Consider the following 25,505-nt stretch of genomic DNA (forward strand, 5'->3'; position numbering starts at 1 on the left):
TTCCCAGCTGGGCTTGACAGCAGCAGCTCAGAGTCTTGACTGTATCTCTGTATTTTTATATTACCTGGAGAGATTTTCCCAGTGGGAGGGACTGGATCCCAGGAAGCTCTGATTCAGTAGATCTGAGTAGGACAAAGTATCAGTAGATTACTTTGCAGAGTGGGAGTGTGGGGTACTGGACCACACCCTGCATTGTTCAGAGGTTACTCCTGCCGGTTATTCAATGCTTGAGAGACTATGGTGCTGCATCTCTTGCATGCAAAGCGTGTGCTCTGTACCTTTGAACCAGCTCATTCACCCAACCTTTTTCTTTTCTCTTCTCCCCTGTTCTCCTACTTCTCCTCTTCTCCTTTCCTTCCCTGCCCTTCTCTTCCCTTTACTTTCCCTCCCTTCCGCTCTTTTCCTTCCCTACCTTTCCCCTCTCTTCCATTCCCCTTTATTCCCTTTTTTTTTCATTCCTTTCTTTCTCCCCTTCTTTCCTTTTACATTTGGTGATGCTCAGGGATTATTCCTGGCTCACTCCTGATTTTATACTCAGATCACTCCTGGTGGAGCCCATGGGACCCATATGGGGTGCTGGGGATTGAATCCAATTCTGTCTGCCGTACCATCTCTATTAGTATCTCCTAACCCTATTAGTATCTACAGCTATTAGTATATCATACTACTTCTCAGGAGATTGAATCTGCTGCAAAATCAAGAACTCTAATTCTGGAGTTGTTGGAATTTCTCAGGAGCTCCCTTTTGGCATGAGCAGGTCTTCCAGAACCAGGGGTTGTGTTTCTCCTGATTGGTCTCTGATCTCAGCCCCAAACACCAAAGGCATACCCTCCTTTCTTGTACTGCAGCACTTACAAGGCTAACAAAACAGAAATTGGACCTTCCCCCTTTTTTAAAGATCCTAAAGAATTCACATGAATGGGCCCAGGGGCGAAGCTATTATCCCCATATGCCTGAATTTCTTTGCATTTTCTATCCTCCAGCTCATCCTCAATGACAGAGCCATCAACCTGCAGTCAGACCTGACAGAGGTTGTGAACTTGGATAATGCAGCGCATTCCTGCATTTTGAATCCTTGCTACAACTTGGCCAGCTGCCAGCCCAGGAAGGAGAGATATGACTGTGATTGCCCCTTGGGCTTTGTGGGGCGACACTGTCAGAAAGGTACACAGGGGGCATAGCTGAAAGGACCACCCTCAGGGGGGAGATGGAGATGGTAAAGCCATCTCTCTGAAAGGTGCAGCGATAATATTCTTTTGAATCAATGATTTTATTCACATAGTGGGTATTTCATTATATATACATGACTATAATTATTTGATCGTTAAAATGCATCAGGACTTCTATAACAGGAGGTAAATAACTTCTCCCTTTTTCAACCCCCTAACTCATTCCCTAAGAACCCCTCAATGATCTAACACATACAAAAGGCAATTCATGTTATCTGCTGTCCCACGTATTTCCAGAACCCCTCCCACTCACCCCCACCTGAGCCAGAACTTCTCCAGATAGATGGACACCAGTCACTGTCAAAGGGCAGTGCCATAAAGACTCTGTGAGACTGAGGAAAGATACCAGACCTGGAGCAGGGTTGGAAAGAAAGGCAGAGAGATGTGAAGCACTGCAAGGTTCAACAAAGATGCTAAAGAACATTCCAAACATTGTGAAAGACCAAAATTAGTGCCCGCCCTTTGTTGTAAGAATACTTTCTCACTCAGTAGATATTTTTTTCTTTTAAGGTGTCAGGATACTTGAGCCAACTGAACTGGTGATTCAGTGCTAGGGCCTAAGGATGAGGTGTTGCATGGTCCAGGGCCTACAGGGCAACATAAAACCACCAATTTAGCTCTAACTGGGGTTGGTTGCACGCAGGGCTCACATCCTAACTACTTTGCTCTCTGCTTGTATCCTGAGAAACAGATCAAGCTTTAAAAGCAAAAATACTATTTCTAACGTCCTCTATGATTGAATAAGTTATCTTTTCAAACTGAACTAAATGTTATAGTGATCTCCAGCACCAACTTCATTTAATTCATACCCAGAAAAACTCTCTCCACCAGGAATCTAGGTTCAGGAATTCTCATCAACACTGGTTTTCTCTAACCTCAGTAGAGAGTTTAGAGTGGGCAGGAAAAGTCCATTATGGCTTTAATTAATAGATTCTGTCCTTGTTCCTATTTTTGTGACACAAGCAGTCTCAGGTTTGAAGCCTGGACAAGTCTCAGACTTAAAGCATGGGTTGGTTTGTTTCAAGACCCACACACCACTGTGGTTTCAGGTTCTCTTGTTTTTGCAAAGTCAGAGGCAAGAGAACCTGAGTCCATACTATGGTGGGTGTTGAACTACTCACTGGTTTGGGAGCAGTTTTTAGGGCACTGAAAAAAAAGACCCTGCAGACAGAAGCCACAGAAAATCAAATCTCTTTGTCCCAACCTCAGGGACCAGTAGTTCAGCAGAATAGCAGGCTCTTCTAACTCCCAACCCAAAGAAAATTATAGGGCATGGCCATTAATGCCCTGGGGGGCCACTCTTGGCTCTTTTGTCAGCTCTAGCCTGGGGTCACCCCCAGCAGTGTATGGCCCCCAACAAAAATCTGATGGTTCTCATCCATCTGGACATTCTCTCGGGTACCTTCTTCCATGTCAAACCTCAGCATCCCATAGAGCACCCCAATATGTCTATACACTATCTTTAGAGATTTCTTTCCCTCTTCCCTCTGCTCTTTCAAATTCCACCCTCCCCTTGTTTCAGGCCTTTAAAGCTATTCGTGAAAGTAAGTTACTAATAGGTTCAAGTAAAATTTCACAAATCATATGTAAATTAAGTTGTAAAGAAACAGTGGTGATTGTTTTGCATATACACAGAAAAACCACACATTTGTATGTGCAAAATAGCAAGGGGTAGCTGCGGTCCAGTTAATTGGGTGCGTTGGTTAACACAGTTAACTAACTGATCTTCTGTAGCTCTCCTCTCTGTGTCCAGGAGTTTAGGTGCTTAGGGTGCTGCTGCTTCCTGGGCTTCTTTCGAGGCTCAGTACGCTGGGAAGGAATTAAGGTCCTCCCTTCCCTGACCTGGGAATGAATGTCTGCAGATGCTACTGCTTCAGTACTGTGTTAGCCACTAGGTGGCGGCGTTTCTCTATACCTGGTCTCACTAGTGACGCTGAGAGCTACTGACAAGCCAGGGCTTGGGCACACATCTGGGATGAGAGGTGCTGAAAGATCAGATCCAGAGCGACCAATCAATATCTCCCACATAGCAAAGTTTAGGATGTCTTATATTGTATCTAGTAGAATCAGATCATATTGCTGGTGGGAATTTGTGCCATTTTTTTTTTGGGCTCCACTAGATAGAACCAGAGTTTCTATAAATGCAAGCTCTCCTTTCTGAATAGTCAGATTATAACAACACACATGAAGAAGAAAGAGCTTGCATATTTCAAGCATTTCTTTTCTTTGCACAATGCAACATTAAACAAGGAGGCATTTTGTGGGTGTTCAGACTAGATGCTGGCCTTCAGATAGTTGAAGGATTGGGAGTGTGTGAAGAGAGAATTTTTGTTCATTTCCTTTGAGTCAACTGTCTACTTTGTACACCCAAGAATATTCTGCACCACATAGAACAGTCCGGCAGGGGGTGTTGCCCTCATGGGGCATGCTGATTGGGCAGCAGCATGGGGCCCCACCCTGCAGGATGTTGTTGCAAAGAGTTCTGGGTGTTGGGAAAGCCAGATTACAACACCCCCAGGTCCTCCTTCCTCTGAGGTCCTGTGACTAGATCACATTGGGAACTGAATCCCTTCAGTGGAAACGTTATTTTGCCTGGGGCTGATGCATCTGCTACTCATTGGGGGTGGTTTGATCTGAGAGATGGGAGAGAGAGCACTTGACCTACACTTTTAGGTATATATGTGAGACAGATAAAATACATTTTAACTCATATATCCTGAAGGCTGACATTGCCACAGAGATGAGACAAGGTAGAGAATCATCAGCTCTACAGGATTGAGAGCAAATCTAAAGCTGTTATTGCTCTTTGAATAAACTACAAAGGTCCAGAGTGGGCTCGATGGTTTTTCCAGTGCTAATATTTTAAGTGGGATTAATATTTATTCCTATTTGCCAAGGATACTTTTTACCAGTTTGATATTTATGGGTGCATTTCTAGAGAACTCCATCACCTTTGTTAATCACAAAATGACCGAAGCTCCAGAACTTGAAAAAGAGGCAGGAGAGGGTTAGGGTGATCCACTTTTTCCATTATGGAGAAAAAAGGAGACAGTTGTTTAGCTTACTTTTTTGCACATGCAGCCCAGAGCCAAGAAAAGTTTTACATGGTGACCAGGTAAGTAACTGTTTCTCTGTGAAGTTTCTCCAGGTTTAAAAGTGGAAATGGTTAGTGCAAGGACAGGAAAACCCCAAGTATCAGATCACTCCTTATCCTCTCTACCTCCCTCCACTTCAAGTACCATGAAACCCAGACTTGTTTCTGATCATGTGAGAAAGAAATTTCCCATGGTTTGGCTCCCATTGAGATGCCTGCTCCCTTTCCTAAGAGAGTGTTGCTGGGCCTGGGAGCAGCTTTCGGATGGAAATGAAGCCAGTTTGCAGGATCAGCGAGCAGAGCCCTAGACATTTATAAGCACTATGAATTTCTGACTTTCCCTGTTCTGTTTCATGCTGGCACTGGGCAGAGTGTGGGAACTACTGCCTCAACAGTAAGTACAGTAAGTCCTGCGAGAAGCAGAGGGAGTGCTCTGGGTGGCAGCCAGGGCGGGCTCTGGCCAGCCTCTCAGGCCAAGTGCCTGTCTGCCAGGCACAGGCAGAGGGTAACCTGGGTAAGTGGTGTGAGTCTCAGACCCACCTACCAGGCTGCTGGGAATCCTCCATCCCAAAGCACCAGTCTTGGGAATACTCTGGGTTCCGGGTTCCACCTGGGGACGTGTTCAGTTTCTGCTTGCGGGGTGTAGTGAGAGCAGGGACAAGCTTTGGGACAGGCATGGCACAGACCCTTTTGAGTTCATGTGTGCAGAGGTAATGTGTCACAAGCATGTTCTGAGAGTTAAGCCAGTGATGGCTGTTGGCCTCATGCCCATGATTAAGGCCAATAAAAGCAGAACAGTCCTGTCTGTAATTCCCCTTGGAGGAGAATACTGGAGCTCAGGGCACCTTGGTTATATTTAACTCCCCTAGGTCTCCGCCTCCTCACTTGGACAGTCTCTCCAACTCCTCCCTGCTTGGCACCAAGCACTGGAGATTTGAGATCTTGGACCTGCCTTCCAGCTGAGCCACCTTTGGCCTTGTACCTGGTTCTCTCTCTCTCTAGCACCCTCTTCTGGTTTCTCTTCCTCTGGGTCCTTGTCTGACTCCACACCTACTCCCTCCTGTTCCATCTCCTCTCTCTAGCCTTGCCCCATAACCCATAACTTGCCATTTTCAGCCTTTCCTTTGTCCCATGTTCCTGTGCCTTTTCCTTTCTGTCATTTGCTTTTCTCTTTCACTCTTGTGTTTCCTCTGTTCACTTGCCTCCTTATTTATCTTTCCCCATGTTACCCCCCCCCCCCCCGTCCTTTATTCTCCACTCTCCCTTTCCCCCTATTCTTTTCCCCATTTCTGCTTGTAAAGCAGAGCAAGAGGCTGGTGGAGCTGCCCCAGATTGTCACCCTGTCACTGCTGGGTCCTCTAGCAGGGACTCTTGTCTGGCACTGTGCTGCCTTCATCATGATTTAGCATCATTATATCCAAAATTATCTTTGATTATCTCTCTTGTTGATATTGTTTTCTTTCCTTACTTTCCTTCTTTTGTGAAAAGATTTGGGAACCATAAACCTCCTAACATAGGAAGTTATAGTTTGAGGACTCAAAGTCATTGAATTTGGGATTTACTGTTCTTCCTTCCTTCCTTCCTTCCTTCCTTCCTTCCTTCCTTCCTTCCTTCCTTCCTTTCTTCCTTCCTTCCTTCCTTCCTTCCCTCCTTCCTTCCTTCCTTCCTTCCTTCCTCTTTCCTTCCCTCTTCCATCTTCCTTGGGGTTTACCGTTCTTCCTTCCTTCCTTCCTTCCTTCCTTCCTTCCTTCCTTCCTTCCTTCCTCTTTCCTTCCCTCTTCCATCTTCCTTCTTTCCTTACTGTTCTTCCTTCTTTCCTCCTTTTCTTCCTTCCTTCTTTTCTTCCTTTACTCCTTTTTCCCTTTGTTTTTCTCCTCTCTCTAACTTATCACTTCCTTTCTTTTGTTTTCCTCTCCTTCTCTTCATCCTTTCCTTTCCATTAATGTCTATGCGTTAATGTCAAATCATCATGCATTTTCTCTCTGGGACTAGGGCCATCTTTGCGACCATCACATATGTTTGTGAAGCTCTAACTTATTTAGAAACTGACTGTTCATTCTCATGGTGTACATTTCTTTGAAGATGCAATTTATTGTACCTTAATTTCATTAAACTGCCATTTCTGTATTTTTCTAAGAGGGAAGAGATATTGTTCTTATCACCCTCATAAAAAACTAAAGTATTCCTAGTGTTTGACCTCAACTATGACTGCTTAACTCATTCTTTTCCTAACTGTGTATTAAGGGCAGTTCTTTGGGAAAGCAAACCAATGAGAAGCTTCAAAAATACTGCAAAGTAAAGAGTGATCTGGATCTGGGAGTCAGGAGGCACATCTGATCCTCGCTTTATTGCTCTTTTAGATTTATTTGGAGCAACCTTGATGCTCTCTGGACCTCCTTTTCCTTATCCATAAATTGGCAAAAGCCACTCTGCCATTTCATCCTTTCTGCTGTCTCAGTGCATGGTGGGGAAGATCATTGAAATATGACCATGGATGGGAACTTAAAAGAAAAAGTCAGAGCTTCTTTGCACTCTGCCACTGGTCTCAAGGTTCCCAATTTCAAATCAAAAAAAATCAGCAGGGTTGATATCCTCTACCTCCCTGAGAGCACATCTAGAGTCTGCTAGATCGGCTGCTCTGTGCTTGGCCCAAGACCTACTCTTTAGCTCCTTAGAAGAAATGGGTCTAGTTCATGTTTCTTTGTATTGCATATTCTTTGCAATACTACCCAGGTCAATTGCAGCAATGGCCACTTTCCAGAGAGGGGGCACGAGCAGGCACCAGTTCCTGGCAGTTGGGCTCAGAACATTACCAAAGATAACCAGGAAGAAAGGAACACCCAATGTTCCTTCTTCAAGGGCTAACCTTTGTGCCGTCCTCCCTCGCGGTTAATTGCTGGGGTCCAGAGAGCTGCAGGCCTATAATTTACTTTCTCTTTTCTATCTCAGCCATCACCAAACTTATTGAGATTCCACAGTTCATTGGCCGCAGTTACCTGACTTATAACAACCCAGATATCCTCAAGAGGTAAGACCTCCAACAGAGTCCTTCTTGTCTCCCTGAGGGGAAGATTTTTTCAGTATCCTCCCCATAGCCTTTTGACTATCTTCCTTGTTAGAGAAGGGAGTTTAAGCATGCCCCCTCAGGAAAAAGAAGATATGCCACATAAACATAGACACAGAAAGAACAGAGTGCAACAAAATAACAATGAGGAATGTAGTCCATAATAGCACCATGACTAAAACCCCAGCCCATTCAGGTCCAAGGACCCAGTAGAGCTCCCAGTTCCATAGCCTTGATGAGTATGGCATTTCCTGGGCAGGGCAGACCTCTCCCCTGTTCTCAGGTCACTATCAGGAGCTCTTCCTGGAGCCAGGCACACTACCCCAAGTTCAGATTCTCCGTGGTGCCTTAATAAGCAGATGTCTGCTGTCCCAGGAGAAGCTTCTTAGCTTCCTTTCCTGTGAGTGTCAGCACAGGGTATCAGCTATCCTGCTAACTCTGAACCCACACCAGCACCTTATATTCTAGCTCTTATTCTGCTTTCTATTTGTCATAATGTGAAAAGGACCTCCAGAAAAATAGATTTCTAGTCCAGAGAGAGCCTCTTCCTTCTTCAGACAAATCTGTGGAGACACATGTGTGTTAGTGTGCGAATAGGCATAGTTGTACATAGGCATTGTGTGAAGGAAAAATCAAAGTTAGGGTCTGTATCAATTAGATGCCTTTAACATCAGAAAACTTGGTTTAAAGATTCTTAAACACAAAGTTATTCTTCTATGTTTTTTCATGGAATATTCTTCCATGTAGTAAGGAGACCAGTCTTAGACTGGATTCTGGGTAGATGAATTCAGAGAAACAACTGTAACTCTAGAGTCAAATCTCACCCTATATTTGCCTATATTTGTCTTCAGTATAGATTCTTGAGGTTGCACCCTTGTGGCTATAAGACAAGATGTTCATAATTTATTGACCCCAAACAAAAACAGTGTATTCAGTAGAGGTGCAGGATGGGGGAAGATGCTTCCATCCTACCACCCCACTCTTGTCTTCTTTTAAGGGGCATTAATTTTTCCTTCCCAGAATTCTCCTAGTAAATGTCTTCTATTTAATTGGACCATACTAGGTTGTGGCTCACTGTGAGAGATACAGAACAATCTAATTATTACTTATCATGATCAAAGGAAAGCAGGGGAAGTGGTCTCTGGGTTGGAGTGCTGTGTTCCTGGCTCAGAAAGGAGTCACCCAGTGCTCTGCCACTTTGGACCCTGCAGGAGAAATCCAGGGAAGCTTTCTGTGCAGATTAGGCTCTGGAAAACACAGGTTGTTTGTCTCTTAACTATTTACTAGTGAATGCTCTGCAGGCTAGGATCAGGTATGAGGGACAGAAAACAGGAGAGACAAATGACCTAAGATAGGAAAAATAGACAGTAGAGTACTGGACTAGCATGACATTAGATTCTATATAGTCCTACCTCACCCTTCATTTGCAGGGAACTCATGTTTGTTCCTTCCCTTTCATCCCCTGAAATGCTGAACTGGACTTGTCCCAGGAGGCCTTTCTCTGGCAATCTCCCTTAATCATAAAATTGACTCCCACAATGGACCATTGACTGCCAGTATCACAAGAGCCTTTGGCAGCTCTTACCAGAGGGCCCTTGAGTGGTAGGACAAGGAACATGGGGCCTAGAGGTAAAGCCCAAGCAGAGGCATTGGCCAGAATCCAGCTCTGCTCAGCTCAGTCAGCGTTGTCCTGTGGGCATCTCCACACCTCTGCAGCCTGAATGGACTTTCAGAGATCTGCAAGAGTCCTGGTGCTCACTCCTCTTTGGATGTGTGGTTTGGGCAGATCAGGAAGTTTGGACAGTCTTCACTGATAGGAAGAGAAACAGACCTACCCAACTGGGATTATTCAGAAAGGGAGGTGCGTAGAGACTGCTTAACAGGGTGTGATTATCTGTGTTTCTTACAGGGTGTCAGGATCACGGTCAAATGTGTTCATGAGGTTTAAGACGACTGCCAAGGATGGCCTGTTGTTGTGGAGGGGAGACAGCTCTATGAGACCCAACAGTGACTTCATCTCCTTGGGCCTTCGTGACGGAGCTCTGGTGTTCAGGTAACTGCACCATGACCTATCTCAGCAGCATATATAGAGATCATGAAATGACTGGATTTGACTGTCTGAGTTTCAAGCTTCCTGACCTTCCAGAATCTGTCTTGTAGTACAGAAGTCAGCAAGTGACAGCCTGGGGGCCAAATCCTCTCATTTCTATTTTAGCGGTGAGGATTTAGTGCCATTTTCATTTGTGTATATATTGTCTTTGGCAACTTAGTCACTGCAGGAGCAGATCTTCCATAAGGGCTTCATAGCAAAGCCTAAAAGAATATCCAGTGAGTAACTATAGAGTAACAGAGACCTTGATTTTAGTAGGGTACTGCCCTGGAAGGGAGGAAATTGGAAAAAGTAGATTTGGGTAAGACCAGGTCTGGGTCTGATCTCTTGGCTGTGTGTTCCTAGATCTACATTCAGACTCTGTTCCTGTTCAGCCAGCAGCCTGGAAAGATGCAACCTCACCTGTGTCCTACTTTCAAAGGACCAAGAGGTCCACCCTCACGGGGTTCATGCAGGCTTCTTGGCTGATACTACCAAAGCCATCCTAGAGATCTTGACTGTTTGGCTTTTGTTTGGGGCCACCAAGCTGTGATCAGGGCTTACTTCTGGTGGGTCCCTGGGGACTGTAAGTGATGCCAGGAATTGAACCTGGGTCTACTTGTCCACTGCATGCAAGGCAAGCACCCTACCCACTGTAATATCTCTCCATACCTTTCTGACCTTTTAGAAGTGTGAATTTAACTATTGTCAGTTGCTTCAGATTTGTCAGATGGGTGGTGGTGAGTAAATAATTACCTTTGTCCCATATGGGTGAGTCCCTGAGTTCCATCCTCAGCCACACAAATAGACACACACACACACACACACACACACACACACACACACACGCACACACACACACACATACCTGGGCCACTCCTCTTCAAGGAACAGGGACTGGTAAGACAAAAAGACTAAAAGTTTCTCTAGGGTCAGGCAAATAGTTAGAATATATAACTGGCATTCGAGGCCCTGAATTCATTCCCCAGCACTGCATGTGCCCAGCCCATGTGCAGTCCCTCTGAGCTCAAGCATAAAGGCATTGCTGACCAAGCATTGGGTCCACATTCAGGCCAGCATAGTCCCTGGGCCCCCTGAGCACTGCTTGAAGGACACTCCCACCCACCCAAAATTAAAAATTCACCTGAGAAGTTGGTGTCACTCCATTAAGCTGGTTATCTTCCTGGTTATCACAGGAGTATCCCTGGGCAAGAATTGCATTGTCAGAAATGGAAACTCTCAGTCCTCTGATCCTCTCCCCACACCCCAGTCGGTGCTCATCACCCCTAGGGACTGTCTTGTTGCTGCTACCACTGCTACTCAACCTGGTCTTCATTCCTCAGTTGCTTCTTCATCTGTCACCCCCATAGCTCCCGTGAGGGTTTTCGAAGGAAATAAGATTACTGGGATCCCATTAAACAAAGGAGCAAAAACATCAAGAAGATGAAGACTAAATTCTGGGGTCTTCTGGGGTGACTGACAGCCTCAGACGCATCCTTTCTCTCTGGCTTCTGCAGAGAATACAGGACTCACAGAAAGAAGTCACTCACACTTGCCCATGCAGAGATGCCTGCTGAGGGATGTAGTCCTATGGTTCGGGGAGACTTTGAGGGCCATGTGGTAGCAAGTCAGAGCTGACAGGCCACGACAGCTGCTCCCCCTTTAGCCCTTCACCCCGCTGGCTGGCCCCAGGGTCATATATGGAGTTCTTCACACCCCATAGCAGGCTCACTGCTGTGAAGCCATTTTTCTGTGGTTTTCCTGTGGTTAACCTCACCAAGGCCTCAAGTGCCTGATTGTGCCCAAAAAAGAGAACTGAAACAGTAGCTTAGCCGTGGATGAGAGGCACTACTTCCCCCAAAAAACCACCAGCTAAATATATTCACCCCATGTCCCAGCCAGTCAAGGGAAACTTGATCTGCCCAAAGGCCACCCCCAGCTCCCATCAGCTTCCACCCAGCCCCTGGCCAGCCCCCTCGTGGGCCCCCATCCCAAGGCCCACTTGGAACAACTGTGCTCCCTCCTGGACTTATTTCTAAAGTAACCATTTCTTTCTCAAATTTCTAAAACTTGGCCCCAAGTGTTTCTATTTAAGCATGGAGTTGTAGCATGCAGGTTATAGGCTATACCGGTTAGTGTCACTCAAACCAATATCTGTGTTGTTGCTTGGAGCTACAGGTTCACTGCTGGAGCTGCAGACCTGGTTCTGAGCCATGATTCCTGAAGGGTGGTTGTTAGCCCTCATCTAGCCACCTGACATTGTGAGCAGGAAGTATGTAGTAAGCATGTTCAAACGCAGGCCCTGGTTTGAGAGTGCTACATTAGGAACCGTCACAGCTTGGCCCTAACAGAGGCAGTGTCCCAGCTGGTGCTCAGAGACTCTGCAGTGCAGGTATAGGGAGGCCAGTGAGCACCCAGCTGATTCCAAGCTCTGAGCATGAGAAACTAAGTCTATTGCAACCATTAGCCTGGACTTTGTTCATTTTCCATTTCCCAGGACCCCTGCTGGCAGTCATATGACCCCTCCAAATCTCGAAAGAAAGCCTTAATTGTGAGGATAGAATTTAGTTCTTCCACAGGGCTTAAGACAGGTTCTGCTGAAGTTAATTATTAGGGATAGTGACTTTTTTGGTATGGGGGGGGGGGGTGTTCCCAAGTGATGCTCATGAGACCAGGGGTTTCTCCTGGCAGTATTTCACCAATAGGTCCAGAAATTCAGCCCGAAGGCCCTGCAGTGCCAGTAGAAGTGAAATTCAGGGACCACCTGGAGGTGCAGCTGATCCTAGGCATGTTGGAGGCCCTGTGATGCCAGAGAGGGACTCAAGCCTGGTTGGGTGCATGTTCTGTACTATCTCCCAAATCCAGCAATCATCTCTGGAAACTGCTAGAGGCCTGGGAGATGCTGAGAGGCAGATGTCTGCCATATATGTTCAACTGTCCAAGCTTGATCCCTAGTATTGCCTGACCCCTCTCTCCTGCTGAGGCACAGCCAGATGTGGCCTTAGAAGCATCAGGCAAAGCTGGGTGGTCCTGGTGGTCCCCAACAAACTGGTCTGAGCAACAATACTGGGTCCTGGTATTGAACCTTTCATCCCCAAGGTCAAAAAAATTTTATGAGTTAAAAAAGAAGGGGGTTCATGGTAGGGCAATACCCAGAGGTGTTTAGGGGTTAGTCCTGGCTCTGCTCTCAGGAATTACTCCTGACAGTCTCAGGGGACCATAGGGGATGCCAGGCATGGAAACCAGGTCCATCATGTGCAAAGTAAATGGCCTACCCACTATACTGTCACTCTAGTCCCAAAAAAGATTTTTTTTAAATATAAAATGATCATACTTGATCATGGTTTTTTTTTAATTAATTTTTTTTTTTGATTTTTGGGTCACACCAGGCAGCTCTGAGAGCTTACTCCTGGCTCTGCTCTCAGAAATCGTTCCTGGCAGGCTCGGGGGAACCATATGGGATGTCGGGATTCTAACCACCGTCCTTCTGCATGCAAGGGAAATGCCTTACCTCCATGCTATCTCTCGGGCCCCATGGGTTTTTATTTTTTTTTAGAAATTGGTAACATAAGAAAACACTACATAATGCTTTATAAATAAGTGCACTTATTATAATTATTATGATTCTCTTTTATTTTGTTAGGTTTGGTGGTGCTACTCCTAGCTCCTCCAGGCCAGGAGCTACTCCTGGCTCTGTGCTTAGTGGGGACTATTCCTGATTCTGTGCTCAGGAGTGACCTCTGACCATGTTCTGAGAACCATTTGTGATTCCCAAAATTGAATCTAATGTCAGGTAGTGCCTGACCTTCTGTACTATCTCTGTTTCCATTGTTATGTTTCTTACTAAGACTTGGGCCTTACTCTTTATCTCCATAGGTTTCTCTAGTGGGTGAACAAGCCATTTTTGAGGCTTCAGTGTTTGATCCTGGTTCACAGGAAACAATAGGAAGCTAAGATTCTAGGATAGATTCTTTAACGTTCTTGATTTTCTTCATCTAAATACTCCTTCTTCAATAGTCAGAGACCTTCTGCAAGAAGATGAGGAAAAACAATGGGAAAAAATTTTAAATGGCTTAGTGGTATGATGCTGGATTAACTAGAAGAAAGGGAATCAGGTTTCTCAGCTAAGAGCATGCATTCTTCTTTTGCTCCATTTTGTTTTAGGATTATATGTGGGTCATAAAACACAGGAAAAGTCACTTGATTACTCCCCACAATTTTCTACGTGACTTCAAGAACATTCCCATATAGCAGAGGGAAAACAGAAGACCACAGGAAGGGGCCTGATGCTGTATCATAAAGCAGACTAGCTGAGAGGTTTCCAAAAGGCCACACTTACTGGAAGGCCTCTGGCAGCACCTAATCTTGGCCTCTGTGTACACTGCAAGTTTCATAAGTTCGTTTAGCTCAGGAGAATGAATTCATCCTAACCTGATGCCCAGACCTGGAGTGAGAAATCAAGCATGTGATCATATGTTCATTTACCCATGCACTTATTTGCTTTGACCCCTTCTTAATGGAGATATTATTTACCGGTATATAAAATGAAAAATGCTGGGGGAACAGTCCAAAAACTGTTTTCAACACATAAACACCTGGAGATGACCACAATAAGAGATAAAACATTTACCACCCTCAGGAAGACTCTCCTGTCCACTCTCAGTGAATGTGACATTTACCACTAGTCATCTGTTAATAGATAAAAGTGACATAGTCCAGAATACATGACCAAATGGGGAGTAGAAGTTTGAATGGAGAGTTTGAAATCAGGGTGAAGAGCTAGAGAGTCATGCCATGGGGGTACCTACTGAGTAGCCCCCACAGCCATTGACTTCCAGGGGGGGGCTATATTCCTATGTCTGGAATCAGACTTGACTCCCTGAGCAGTCATGCTCTTTATATAATCAAGAATGTCATCATGAAGGTGCCAAAGTGATAGTTCAGTGAGTAGGGCATTTGCCTAACACAAGGCTAACCCAGGTTTGATCCCCAGCATCTCATATGGTCCCCCAAGGCTGCCAGAAGTGATTCCTCAGTGAAGAGCTAGGAATAACCCCTCAGCATCACCAGATATGCCCCCCCCCCCAAATAAAAGAATGTCATTATTCAGAACAGCAGAGGAGAACAGCCTGTCCTTTGTCCAATCACAGCTGAGGAGGTTTCCATTCACTAGATTACTGTCACATTCCTGCCTGCCTCCCTGCAGTCACACCAGGGCACCTTGATGCCGATCACTGGTTGTATCCAACCCTTCTGGGTTACATATTTACAGCCTGTTTACTTGCACACATGGCTACTCTGCCAGGCATGGCTTACGAGGTTTAACTCTTGATGACACTTTCTTTTTTCTACCGGCCCCTGTAGATGCCTGGGAGATTCTGAGCTGGATGAAGTGCTGCAGATACTTGGGGTGGGAAGTGTCTCATTTGCTGTCTACTCCGTGCCCTGTTCTTGGGACAGCTTAACTTAATACTTTCCACGATTCTTCAGGGAAGACAGGATTAACCCCGCTTTGAGGATGAGAACTCTGAGGAGAGGTCAAGCAAATTTTCCACAGACAACTCATCCCAGATCAGACAGGGAGAGAAGACAAGCTCTTCTGAAATTTCCCCTTTATCTTTTTTGCTTGTTGAACCACACCCACAATGCTCATAAATCATTACTGGGAATATTTGGGGGACCATATGGGGTACCATGGATGGAATTCAGGTCAGTTTCCTGCAAAGAAAATTCCTTACTCACTGTACTATTGCTCTGGCCCCAGACAAGAGCTTATTACTCAGCAACCTTATTTTTTCTTTTACACTGCGCTGTCTGTCAGAAACACCAGCCACAGTCATTCAGCACAGTTCCTTTAGCCCACTCACACCACTTTATTTGTATTCATTTCTCTGTGGGCTTTTCACCAGGCAAACTTGCAATCTGAAAATCCCACCTCCTCACTGCTTCCTACAAGGAGGTACTTGATGTGGGAAAATTCATTAGAAAACAGTGGTCCTTCCAGGGTCAGAGTCACAGCTTTGTCCCATGGCTTGTCAAGTCAGCCAAATGCTATTCTTGGTTAAAGGTCGGCTGGCTGGGTGACTTCCTTGAGCTTCCTTTATTCAAGAAAGGACCCAACGTCCTTTCCCTGGAGAACAGTGTGCACTTTTTAGCCTTGCTCCGGGCTCCAAAGAGTGACTGCCAGAGCTCAGACACCCACACAGGTTTCCTCTCAGCTTTCCTATTTCTTGGGCAATGAGAGAAGGAGGAGCACATGCCTTTCAAAGAGAGTGAGAGCTACCCCATCTGAAACACATTTGCTTTCAAAGGAAGGATTACACGGGCTCTATTCCATTACCCAGGGGAGCACTGGGCCTCTAGTCCCATGTCCGTGCTAGAGAGGTCACTAAATGGATGTTGAAACGAATTAAATCCAAGTGACTGAATGAACGCTGGGCTAAGAGGACTATTTCCCACTGGTAAACATGTTTGTGTCCTTTGAAACCTTTTCAGGTTGTCCAAGCATCTAGAAAACCGAAAGAGAAAGTCAGGAAGCTACCAGGGTGGATGGCCTTGCTTTTAGAGCAAAATGGGGGCTAAGAGTTGATTATATGCCAAGTTCAACTTGTACACAACAGCACTGGGATTTTAGGCAGCTTCTCTAATTCCCTTGGGGACTCCCTTCTGCAATGTTCTGTTCTGTTCTGTTCTGTTCTGTTTTAGTTTTTTAAAAAGTGAAAACAATACATTTGTTTCCAAGGCTGCCATAACAAATGACCATGAAATGGGTGATTTCAGACAATAAACATTTATTCTAACAAGTATTGGGATTAGGGGTGGATGAGTTTGAGAGTCTAAATGCAGGTACTGGAGGCACTGTTTTATTTTTGGGGATTCCGGGAGACAAGCTATTTTATATGTTTCTTGTGGGTTCTGGGAATTTCTGGCAATCCTTAGTGTTTCTTGGCTTCCAGCTGCATCAGTAGCTTTGCCCCCATCTTCAGATGTCTTTCTTCCTTCCTTTTTTTTTAACTTTTATTTTATTGAAACCATTGTGATCTACAAAGTCCGTCATAGTTGATTTTCATATTTACAGTGAGTCAGAGTCATTCCTACCACTGGTGTCAATCTCCCTCCACCAATGAGCCCAAAGTACATTCTATATCACAACCCTTTGTTCCCTGGGTGTATAACAGGCACATTTAAGTTTAGATTGTTAAAGTTTAGGTCTCTTGATTCTATTGTTTTTGGCTTGGATATTTATTTATTTATTGTCCTTATTTTTTCTCTACCAATATATATGAAACTACTTGGACTCTGGCCCCCACCTTTCTTTTTCCTTTCTTCTTAGTTTTATAGAAAAATACAGAAATAGGTAGTAAAATAAAGTAATTTGTGCTCCAAGGTTCTTTGAAAAAAGCAGGATCCCCTATTTAAAAGATAAGAAATTAAAAAAGAATAAAAGTGTGTGCGTGCATGTGTGTGGTTTGTTTCTTTGTTTTGCATAAGCACAACATAAATTGGGGAAAAAAGAAAGGAAAAAACCTTTGGCCTAAGAACAGGGAGACCCTACTCATGAAGCATCCTGTCATAAGACCAACTAGAGGCTCAATGCATACTAAATTGTCTTTTTTTTGGGGGGGGGGGTCCACACCTGGCAGTGTTCAGGGGTTACTCCTGGTTCTGCCCTCAGAAGTCACTCCTGGAAGGCTTGGGCGACCATATGGAATTTGAACTGGGGTCCGTCCTGTGCTGGACACATGCAAGACTAACACCTTACCGCTGTGCTATCACTCTGGTCCCATACTAAGTTGTCTAACCCCAAAATCTTTCTTTGTGGTCCCAGTAAAAGTTCTCAAGCATGGTTGTCACAGTCAAGATTTTGTAGTTAGAGATCCTGGGTTTTGCACAGTTCCTATGTTGAAGTCAAGGTGTCATGGAGTGTCTTCTGGTTTCATCATACTGTTATGTGGCAATGCAGGAAACCCTGCCCTTAAAGCAAGTTGTTGTTATTTCCAAATAGTCAGAATGTTATAAGAACCCACTCTGGAGCAAGTTGGAACCAGGGCAGCATTAGGGCCTTCCACAATAGAAGTCTGATTCCTGGTGCTGGTACAGAATCTTCCTTCTTATGAGGATATAAACCACATTGTTTGCAAGGCTTCTGAAATCCTATATAATTTCATCTTAACTCCATAGTTAAAGATGCTATTTCTATTTTAAGTTAAATTCTGAAGAGCTGAAAGTATCTACAAATATGGGGAGGAGAGAGCATTCAATCTAATAGAACACTTCTATATAAAGTATGATTTAAAATAATGATATACCTAACATCTAGGAAAATAAAGACTTTGTTCCAAGTGTTGTAATGATAGAGCTTTGAAAAAATTAGTCTTGAGAACAATATGCTATTTAAATAAGCCAGGCATGGATGGAAAATATGATTTTTCTTATGAAGACACCTACATTAGTCAGATTTTTGGAGGCAAGAGCTAGAGAAAGATTTGCTATTTTAAGGGGACAGAATTCCAGTTTTGCAATGTCATAAAGAATTGTGGAGGGTGCTTGCACAACAGTAACATTGCTGCCTCATATGTTTAATAGGAAGGTAATAAATAAGTTTTGTTGTGCATAGTCTATTGATTTATTTTTATTTTTGAGGACACATTCAGTGGTGTGTCCTATGTACTCAGGAATTATTCCTGGGGGCTCAGGGACCACATGAAGTGCCAGAGATTGTACCCTGGCTAACATCCTGCAAGGAAAGCAGCCTACCCACTATATTATTACTCTGCCTTTGTGTTCATATTTTAATAATAGAAGACATAAAAGTATTTGATCTGTCATAGCCTCTCTTGGAAACCACAACCTTTTGTAACCATGTTCTGCTTTGTGTAAAGAAAACTAATCTGAATGTCAAAGCACTTTTGTAAGAAGAATCATTGGTGTCTGCCTGTGCATCAGGATTTTATTTTGTTCTTTGACTTTTCTTCTGTGATGCCTTTAGCTACAACCTGGGCAGCGGTGTGGCATCTATCATGGTGAATGGCTCCTTCCACGATGGTCGATGGCACCGAGTCAAGGCTGTCCGGTGAGTCTTGACCTCAGGGAGTGGACCGTGAATTCTTATTCCCTCCAGTCTCATTATCCTTTCCTTAACCTTCCCTGGCATACTTACCTTTGAGCCTGCTCAGTCAGGACAATCTACTGATTCCCTTCCATGCTCTTCACTCACATGACAGGCTAGACTCGACTTTACACAGCAGCCTTCAAAGAGCAGAGCTTTCTGATGATTAGACTACAGCATGGTGGCACATTTCAACACAGTGGTGGCATTATCTAGTGGGATGCAGTTATGTCTATTGTGGCAATATTTCTGGTTCTGGGGTCTTTGAGGAATCCTTCAAAACCACCACCACCACTGCTTCCCCATCTTTCTCCTCCTCCTTCTCTTCCTTTTCATTCTCCTTTTCCTCATTCCTTTCCTCCTTGTCGTTCTCCTTTTTCTCTTCCTTCTTTTTCTCCTCTTCTACTTTTTCTACTTCATTTGTTTTACATCGCATTAACTTAAAAACCAAGTGTACCCTGCCCCAATCACAAATTCCTCCTCACAGAGGACACTCTTCTGATGTACTTTGGGTGAACTATTTCCTTTAAGTTTCTATTTACCAATGCCAAATGAAATCTATGGCTGTAATCATAGGGAAAAAGTAAAAATGGCTGGAAGGAATGAGTTGAGGTCTTTGTCTAGTGTAGGATGGCATGGGAACTTAGTGGTAGAAGTAATGATAATTATACATGCTGTAAACCAATGACAAATCAATGAAAAGTAACACATAAATGACAGTTCTGTTTCCTGTAGCCTTACTTTTTAATGCTCTATTTTGAGAAAATGATTCCCTGGCCCATACATAAATATACAAAAAATATCAATTCAGGGGTTGGATGGTGGCGCAAGGGGTAAGGCGTTTGCCTTTCCACATGGCTAACCTAGGATGAATCACGGTTTGATCCCCCAGCATCCCATATGATTCCCCAAGCCAGGAGCAATTTCTGAGCAATAGCCAGGAGAAACCCCTGAGTGTCACTGGGTGTGGCCCAAAAACAAACAAACAAAATCAATTCTTAGAAGTTTCTAGGAGATGAACTAAGGAGCTTTCCTGGATCAGGTTATGTGAGAATTTCCAACTGACCTTCTGAGAGGTCAATAGGTCATAGCAAAGCCAGGAATCATGGTCACCTCCAATTAGGATCTCACTAAGTTTGTGGTAAGAGCAGCTTGACTGAATCCCAGTTCTCCTATCCAGTTCTCTTGACTTAATATCCTAGTGTATGTATAAGAATATAGAGTCAGATCCCTGCCCGTTTACTGAAAATCTTGTCTAGAATGTCTGTGAGAAAGTCCTGACTGACTTGTTTAAAAACTGAATACTGGGGCCGGAGAGATAGCATGGAGGTAAGGCATTTGCCTTTCATGCAGGTGGTCATCGGTTCGAATCCCGGCGTCCCATATGGTCCCCCGTGCTTGCCAGGAGCAATTTCTGAGCCTAGAGCCAGGAATAACCCCTGAGCACTGCCGGGTGTGACCCAAAAACCACAAAAAAAAAAAAACCAAAAAAAAAAACTGAATACTGAAAATCACATGAACACTTACTGGCGTGAGCATAACTATAAATCAAAATGATCCTCTTCAAGCCTGACTCCCAAATACTCCTGAATTTGTGGTTTTAAGTTCTTCATTTCTCTTTCCTACTCATCTTTAAAATATATAACTCAGAAATATATAAAGGAATGTGTAATTCTTGAGTTTTCACCTTCATCCTACACATGATTCCTTATAATTCTCAACCTTGGAAATATGGAGGAATTTGTTGCTCTTTTTTGTTTGTTTTGTTTTGTTTTGTTTTTGGGGGGTTACACCCAGCAGCGCCTAGGAGTTACTCCTGGCTCTATGCTCAGAAATTGTCCCTGGCAGGCACAGGGGACCACATAGGATGCTGGGATTTGAACCAAATGCTCTACCTCCATGCTATCTCTCTGGCCTCGAATTTGTTGCTCTTAATTTCATAGGTTAAATAGTCTATCAACTAGAGAAACAGAAATAGAAGCTTCTAAGCCTGATCTACCAATTAGAGAAATTAGAGAATAGAGTTGGTAGACCAAAACACTTTCCTTCTGTTCATCAAGCTTGTCTTCATGAAGATACAGTAGTAGACTCAGTGTTATCTGATTGTTTTTATCATTGACACTTCTCCAGTGGGTGACAAGATACTGTGAGGGGTGAACAGAAGGAGCAGATACTAGGATCTGGACAGATGGAGAAAGTAAGGCAGTTATTACAGAGGTGCATTCAGGTCTAGAAGGTATAGAACAGAAGACCTGAGCAAGAGCTGGTTCAAAACCATAAACATCAAATGTGGCACCAAGATCTGAAATGAATGTTTTAATTCTCCGCAACAGACTCCAGGATCAGAAGAGGGAACATTGAATAGTAAGGCATCTCCCAGGGGAACCTGCTTATATCCCTGTCTTTTCTGAGTATTTCTGGTATTGCATTCCAGCAGGAAAAACATGTATTCTCACTTAATATCATTTCAGGACACCCGGCATTTTATGTACTTTATCTTAGTTCATAGTCACAACAGCTTGATTATGCAATTTTATTTTATCCATGAGAATGGTGATACCAAAAACAATATCAACATAATCTTCTGATTTTTTTTTTTTGGTACAACATGTGTGTATCAGGTGCTATGTGCATTGCTTGCATAGTCTCCACAATAATCCAGTCTCCACAATAGTCCTGGTCAGTGGCTATTGTTTTTAATCCTACTGCAAATGAGGTTGTAAGCTCCATATTTGTTGTTCATTCACATGCTGCTATGACTCATGCTCTGTTTGGGACATGCATTGAATGATATCAGCATCCTTACTTGAATAGTCTTGCATTTTTCTTATTTTTTGATTTAAACACTGTGGTTACAAAAATGTTCATACTTTGGTTTCAGTCATAGAATGTACACTAGCCTTCACCAGTGCAATCTTCCTGCCACCAATATCTCCCATTTCCCTCCCTTACTCCAGCCCCTGCCTGTCTTTTAGGCACTCTGCCTCTCTCCCTCATTATCATTGTCATGGTAGTTGTCATTGCGGTCAGTGCTCTAACTGCACTAACTGCTCTTTGTGGCAAGCTTCGTGTCATGAGCTAGTCTTTTGGAGAATAGGCAGTGAATAAGAAGGGTAATACAGATGTACATTGCTTACTGTGCTAAAAGATGGTAGTAGCTCTAGTTATTTTCAACTACTCACAGAGTTCTTTCCTGACCCATGGGAAAAATAAGGAGAGAAAGTGCTCTGGAGAAAGTGAAAAATGGATCTTTTAAGCCAGGAGATAGCACTGGAACATGAGGGAAACTTGGCTTTATCCCAACATTACATGAACCCCAAAGCACAGATAAGACCCATAAGCAGTGCAGGGGAAGCAGAACTTGTGCATCCAAGTTGTGCAGCTCAACCCTATTTCTTCCACCCCAATAATAATGGATGTCTTGAATATTATTGACACTAGTTATAACTAAATAGTCTATACTGTGTACATTAAGACTGGAAACTGTGAGGCTGCAGTGACAGTACAGTGGAGTGCTTGCCTTGCACATGATCAACCTGGGTTTGATCCCAGAACTAGATATGGTCCCTGAGTCTAAAGTATATATGAGTCTGCCAGGAGTGATTACTGAATACAGAGACAGGAGTAAGCCCTGAACACAGCTGGATGTGACCCCCAAACAAAAACAAAACAAAAAAGACTAGGAATTATACAAGTTTGTAGGTTAAGAATAAAGATAACTAGCATTGTTGCCTCCTTAAATTCTAGGATGGCAGCAGACCCACTTACCACAGTAGGCTAGTAGAAAATCCAACCATTCTCCAAGGAAGTGATTGAATTTGATCACAGTGCCATGACCACTGCCTCACTTGCACAGACTGCCCCCCATACACCCAGAGCTCCAAGTTAGCCCAAGTGAATCTCTAAGGTAGCAACCAGAAATCACTGCACTTTTTTGGGGGGGGGAGGGGGGGCTACTGGCAGTACTCAGGGGTTACTCCTAGCTCTGTGTTCAGAAATTGCTCCTAGAAAGCTCAGGGGAACATATGGGATGCTGGGGATCGAACCCAGTTCATCCTGGGTCAGCTGCATGCAAGGCAAACACCCTACTGCTATGCTATCACTCTAGCCCCAATCACTGCACTTTTAAAAAAGCATTTGATAAAGAAGATGGCCCTTAGAAAAACTAGACATAGCAAAGTAAGTAGGAGGAAGCAGAAACCATGAATAAAAAAGTGATCCCAAAATATTGGTTACAAATATCATCAGAGAGTGAGGTTATTAATCCAATAAATAGAAGCAGTTATTTGAAAAAGAAAGAGCAACGATGAAAGGTCAGTATAGAACTTATTTAAAAACAAAGTATGGTGTGGATTGGTAGCAACACAAGAGCTCAGAACCAGATATATTTCCATGAGGAGCTAGTAAAGTCGGGAAACCAATTGATAAAAATGCAAAGCCTTTGTCATGGAGAGAACACTTCACTGTATGTGTATAGAGGGGGCCGTTGTCCTTTAGCAACAACTTAAAAATCACTCTTTGCCTTCCCTGGGAGTAATCTTTAAACTACAGATTGCAGATTTTGTGCTTTGACCTACAACCAAACTCATCACATGCCAATGTTTCAGAACTCACTTTCTACTTCCTTGACCCCAAAATGACCCCAGCTCAAGCATCACCATACTCATCCCAGGCTAACCTGTCACTAAACTTACATCTGGGAATCCTGTCAGGAAAATCACCTTAAATCATCCCATCACCATACTCACTTCAGTCTACCCTGTCAGTAAAATTTCTTCAGGTCACCACAGCACCATACTTACTTCAGGCCACCCTGCCAAAACTGTTTTCCCCTTTGAATTCTCTGAGTCTCTCTTACCTCAGGAACATTCTAACAACTTTGCTCCCTGTGATGCTCCACTTTGCTCCACTTGCTTCTGGCTTCAGCTTTCACCATCCTGTTACCCACTTCAGAATTTTCTCATCTTTGTCATTCTACAACCTCATTTTCTCTCGGCTCACTTTTTTCTCTTCTCTAAACAGACTCCAGAACCTGTCTCCAACAGGGCTTCCTTGTGAGAAGTCTCCCTACCCTTTCACCAGTAACTTTCCTTCCTCATCTTCACCAAGTGTCCCTCTTTGGCATTCTATCCAAATGGCGATCCAATTGTCACATACAATTAGATTTTTTTTTTTTTTGGTTTATGGGCCACACCCGGCGGTGCTCAGGGGTTACTCCTGGCTGTCTGCTCAGAAATAGCTCCTGGCAGGCACGGGGGACCATATGGGACACCGGGATTCGAACCAACCACCTTAGGTCCTGGACCGGCTGCTTGCAAGGCAAACACCGCTGTGCTATCTCTTCGGGCCCCACAATTAGATATTTTTAATCTTGCTCAGTAGACCCAATTCCTAATAGTTGGGAATATTTTTTTCTTTCACATTTGCAGCTCTGTCTTTTAGCATAGTGACTGCCTGGAACACTGTAGGGACTTTTAATATACTAAAATGAATGTGTTCTTGAATGAAGCTCTCAAAATGATTTTTACAGGGATGGCCAGTCAGGAAAGATAACTGTGGATGACTATGGAGCAAGAACAGGCAAATCCCCTGGCATGATGAGGCAGCTCAACATGAATGGAGCCCTATATGTGGGTAGGTGCCCTTTGACTAACCTAAATGACTGTTATGCTTTATCTTGTTAGTCCTACACTCACTATGCTGGGAGTCCCCAAAACTGTATTCTTCACTGGTTCAAATACTTAGAAATCAGAACTTTCTCCATATATTCCCCTCCTCCATTTTCTGAATTTCTGACTTATGCCAGAAGAGCAAAAACATTTAGATGGTTTTGTGCTTTGGACTGATCTACCAAGAAAGTTGTTCTCTTTTTGTTTATGGAACAGAAATCTGCTAAATATAGCTTCACTAATTCCCTCGGAAGCAGGAGAATCTATCTTCTTGGCCCCTCATACAAATGGAATGAGTGGTATTTCTATGAACAGTGCAGACTCTGCTAGTGTTGACACATTAACATGAAAAGAGATCTCTATCCCAATGATACTCTCTAAAAATAGAGTTTAAAAGAACTGAACAGCAGTGCATTTCTAACTCCTACTTTTTGTTGACGTGATGCAATATTTTTCAATGCACTGGATTATACAATATTTAGTAGATATGGTCAGAAATCATACAGAACTCGGACATCATAAATATAGTCATATATCATACAGAACTCATACATTAAATATGTACATATCTGGAACCTTTGACTGTTTATCAAATTGACAACCTGTCTAAGATTCACAGAAATATTAAACAGTCTGTGATGGGTAGAACTGTTGATCATCCTTATACCTTATTTTTATTCTTAAGCCAAAGGATTTCCTTGGTCAGTAGACATAGAAGTGTCCCAATGAGACATCTTTCCCACGTGCTAACCTCTGTTCCCTCTTATTTCTTGGCAGGTGGAATGAAGGAAATCGCTTTGCACACTAGCAGGCAATTCCTTAGAGGACTGGTGGGCTGCATCTCTCATTTCACACTATCCACTGATTACCACATTTCCCTTGTGGAAGATGCCATGGATGGAAAAAATATCCATACTTGTGGAGCCAAGTAATACCAGTTGGCCTTGCTCAAGGGACAGAGCCTTCTATCCTGGGTCTACCAGCCCGAGATCTGCCTGATGGCATACCCAGAGGCACAGGGAATAAGTGTGTTTACTCTCATCATGAGCCTGTGCACCCTGAGAAGAAGCTGGCACCAAGCCAGGATTCCCTGTGAGGCCTTTCCTACTGATTCTCTGTGGGCCAAACCATGGCTGACTCTGTGTAGGAAGCATCAGACTTTGTCCATTAAATATGGAGTGGCTTCTCTAAGTCACACATTGATGGAAATTTCAGAGCTTGTCTGCTGTAGCTCAATGACTGTGTTGTGAC

At 43.8% G+C, this 25,505-nt stretch overlaps 2 protein-coding genes across 2 annotated transcripts in view; both read left to right on the forward strand.

Annotated features, from left to right (window-relative positions):
• Nucleotides 1-7,355, forward strand: part of LOC126001826 (pikachurin-like) — a 178,624-nt gene extending 171,269 nt beyond the window's left edge. The window contains exons 17-20 of the mRNA XM_049769046.1: nt 984-1,164; nt 4,168-4,236; nt 4,694-4,837; nt 7,273-7,355. Coding sequence (XP_049625003.1) covers nt 984-1,164; nt 4,168-4,236; nt 4,694-4,837; nt 7,273-7,355 — 477 coding nt within the window. The remainder of the gene's footprint in view (nt 1-983; nt 1,165-4,167; nt 4,237-4,693; nt 4,838-7,272) is intronic.
• Nucleotides 980-25,232, forward strand: LOC126000328 (pikachurin-like). Its single transcript, XM_049767706.1, has 7 exons — nt 980-1,164; nt 4,694-4,717; nt 7,273-7,351; nt 9,297-9,440; nt 18,466-18,549; nt 24,116-24,219; nt 25,032-25,232. The coding sequence occupies exons 4-7, from the start codon at nt 9,325-9,327 to the stop codon at nt 25,184-25,186; spliced, it is 459 nt and encodes a 152-aa protein (XP_049623663.1). The 5' UTR covers nt 980-1,164; nt 4,694-4,717; nt 7,273-7,351; nt 9,297-9,324; the 3' UTR covers nt 25,187-25,232.
• Nucleotides 25,233-25,505: the final 273 nt, after the last annotated feature.

The sequence above is a fragment of the Suncus etruscus genome, chromosome 2 (genome assembly GCF_024139225.1).
Source record: "Suncus etruscus isolate mSunEtr1 chromosome 2, mSunEtr1.pri.cur, whole genome shotgun sequence".
In the NCBI taxonomy this organism is placed as follows: domain Eukaryota; kingdom Metazoa; phylum Chordata; class Mammalia; order Eulipotyphla; family Soricidae; genus Suncus; species Suncus etruscus.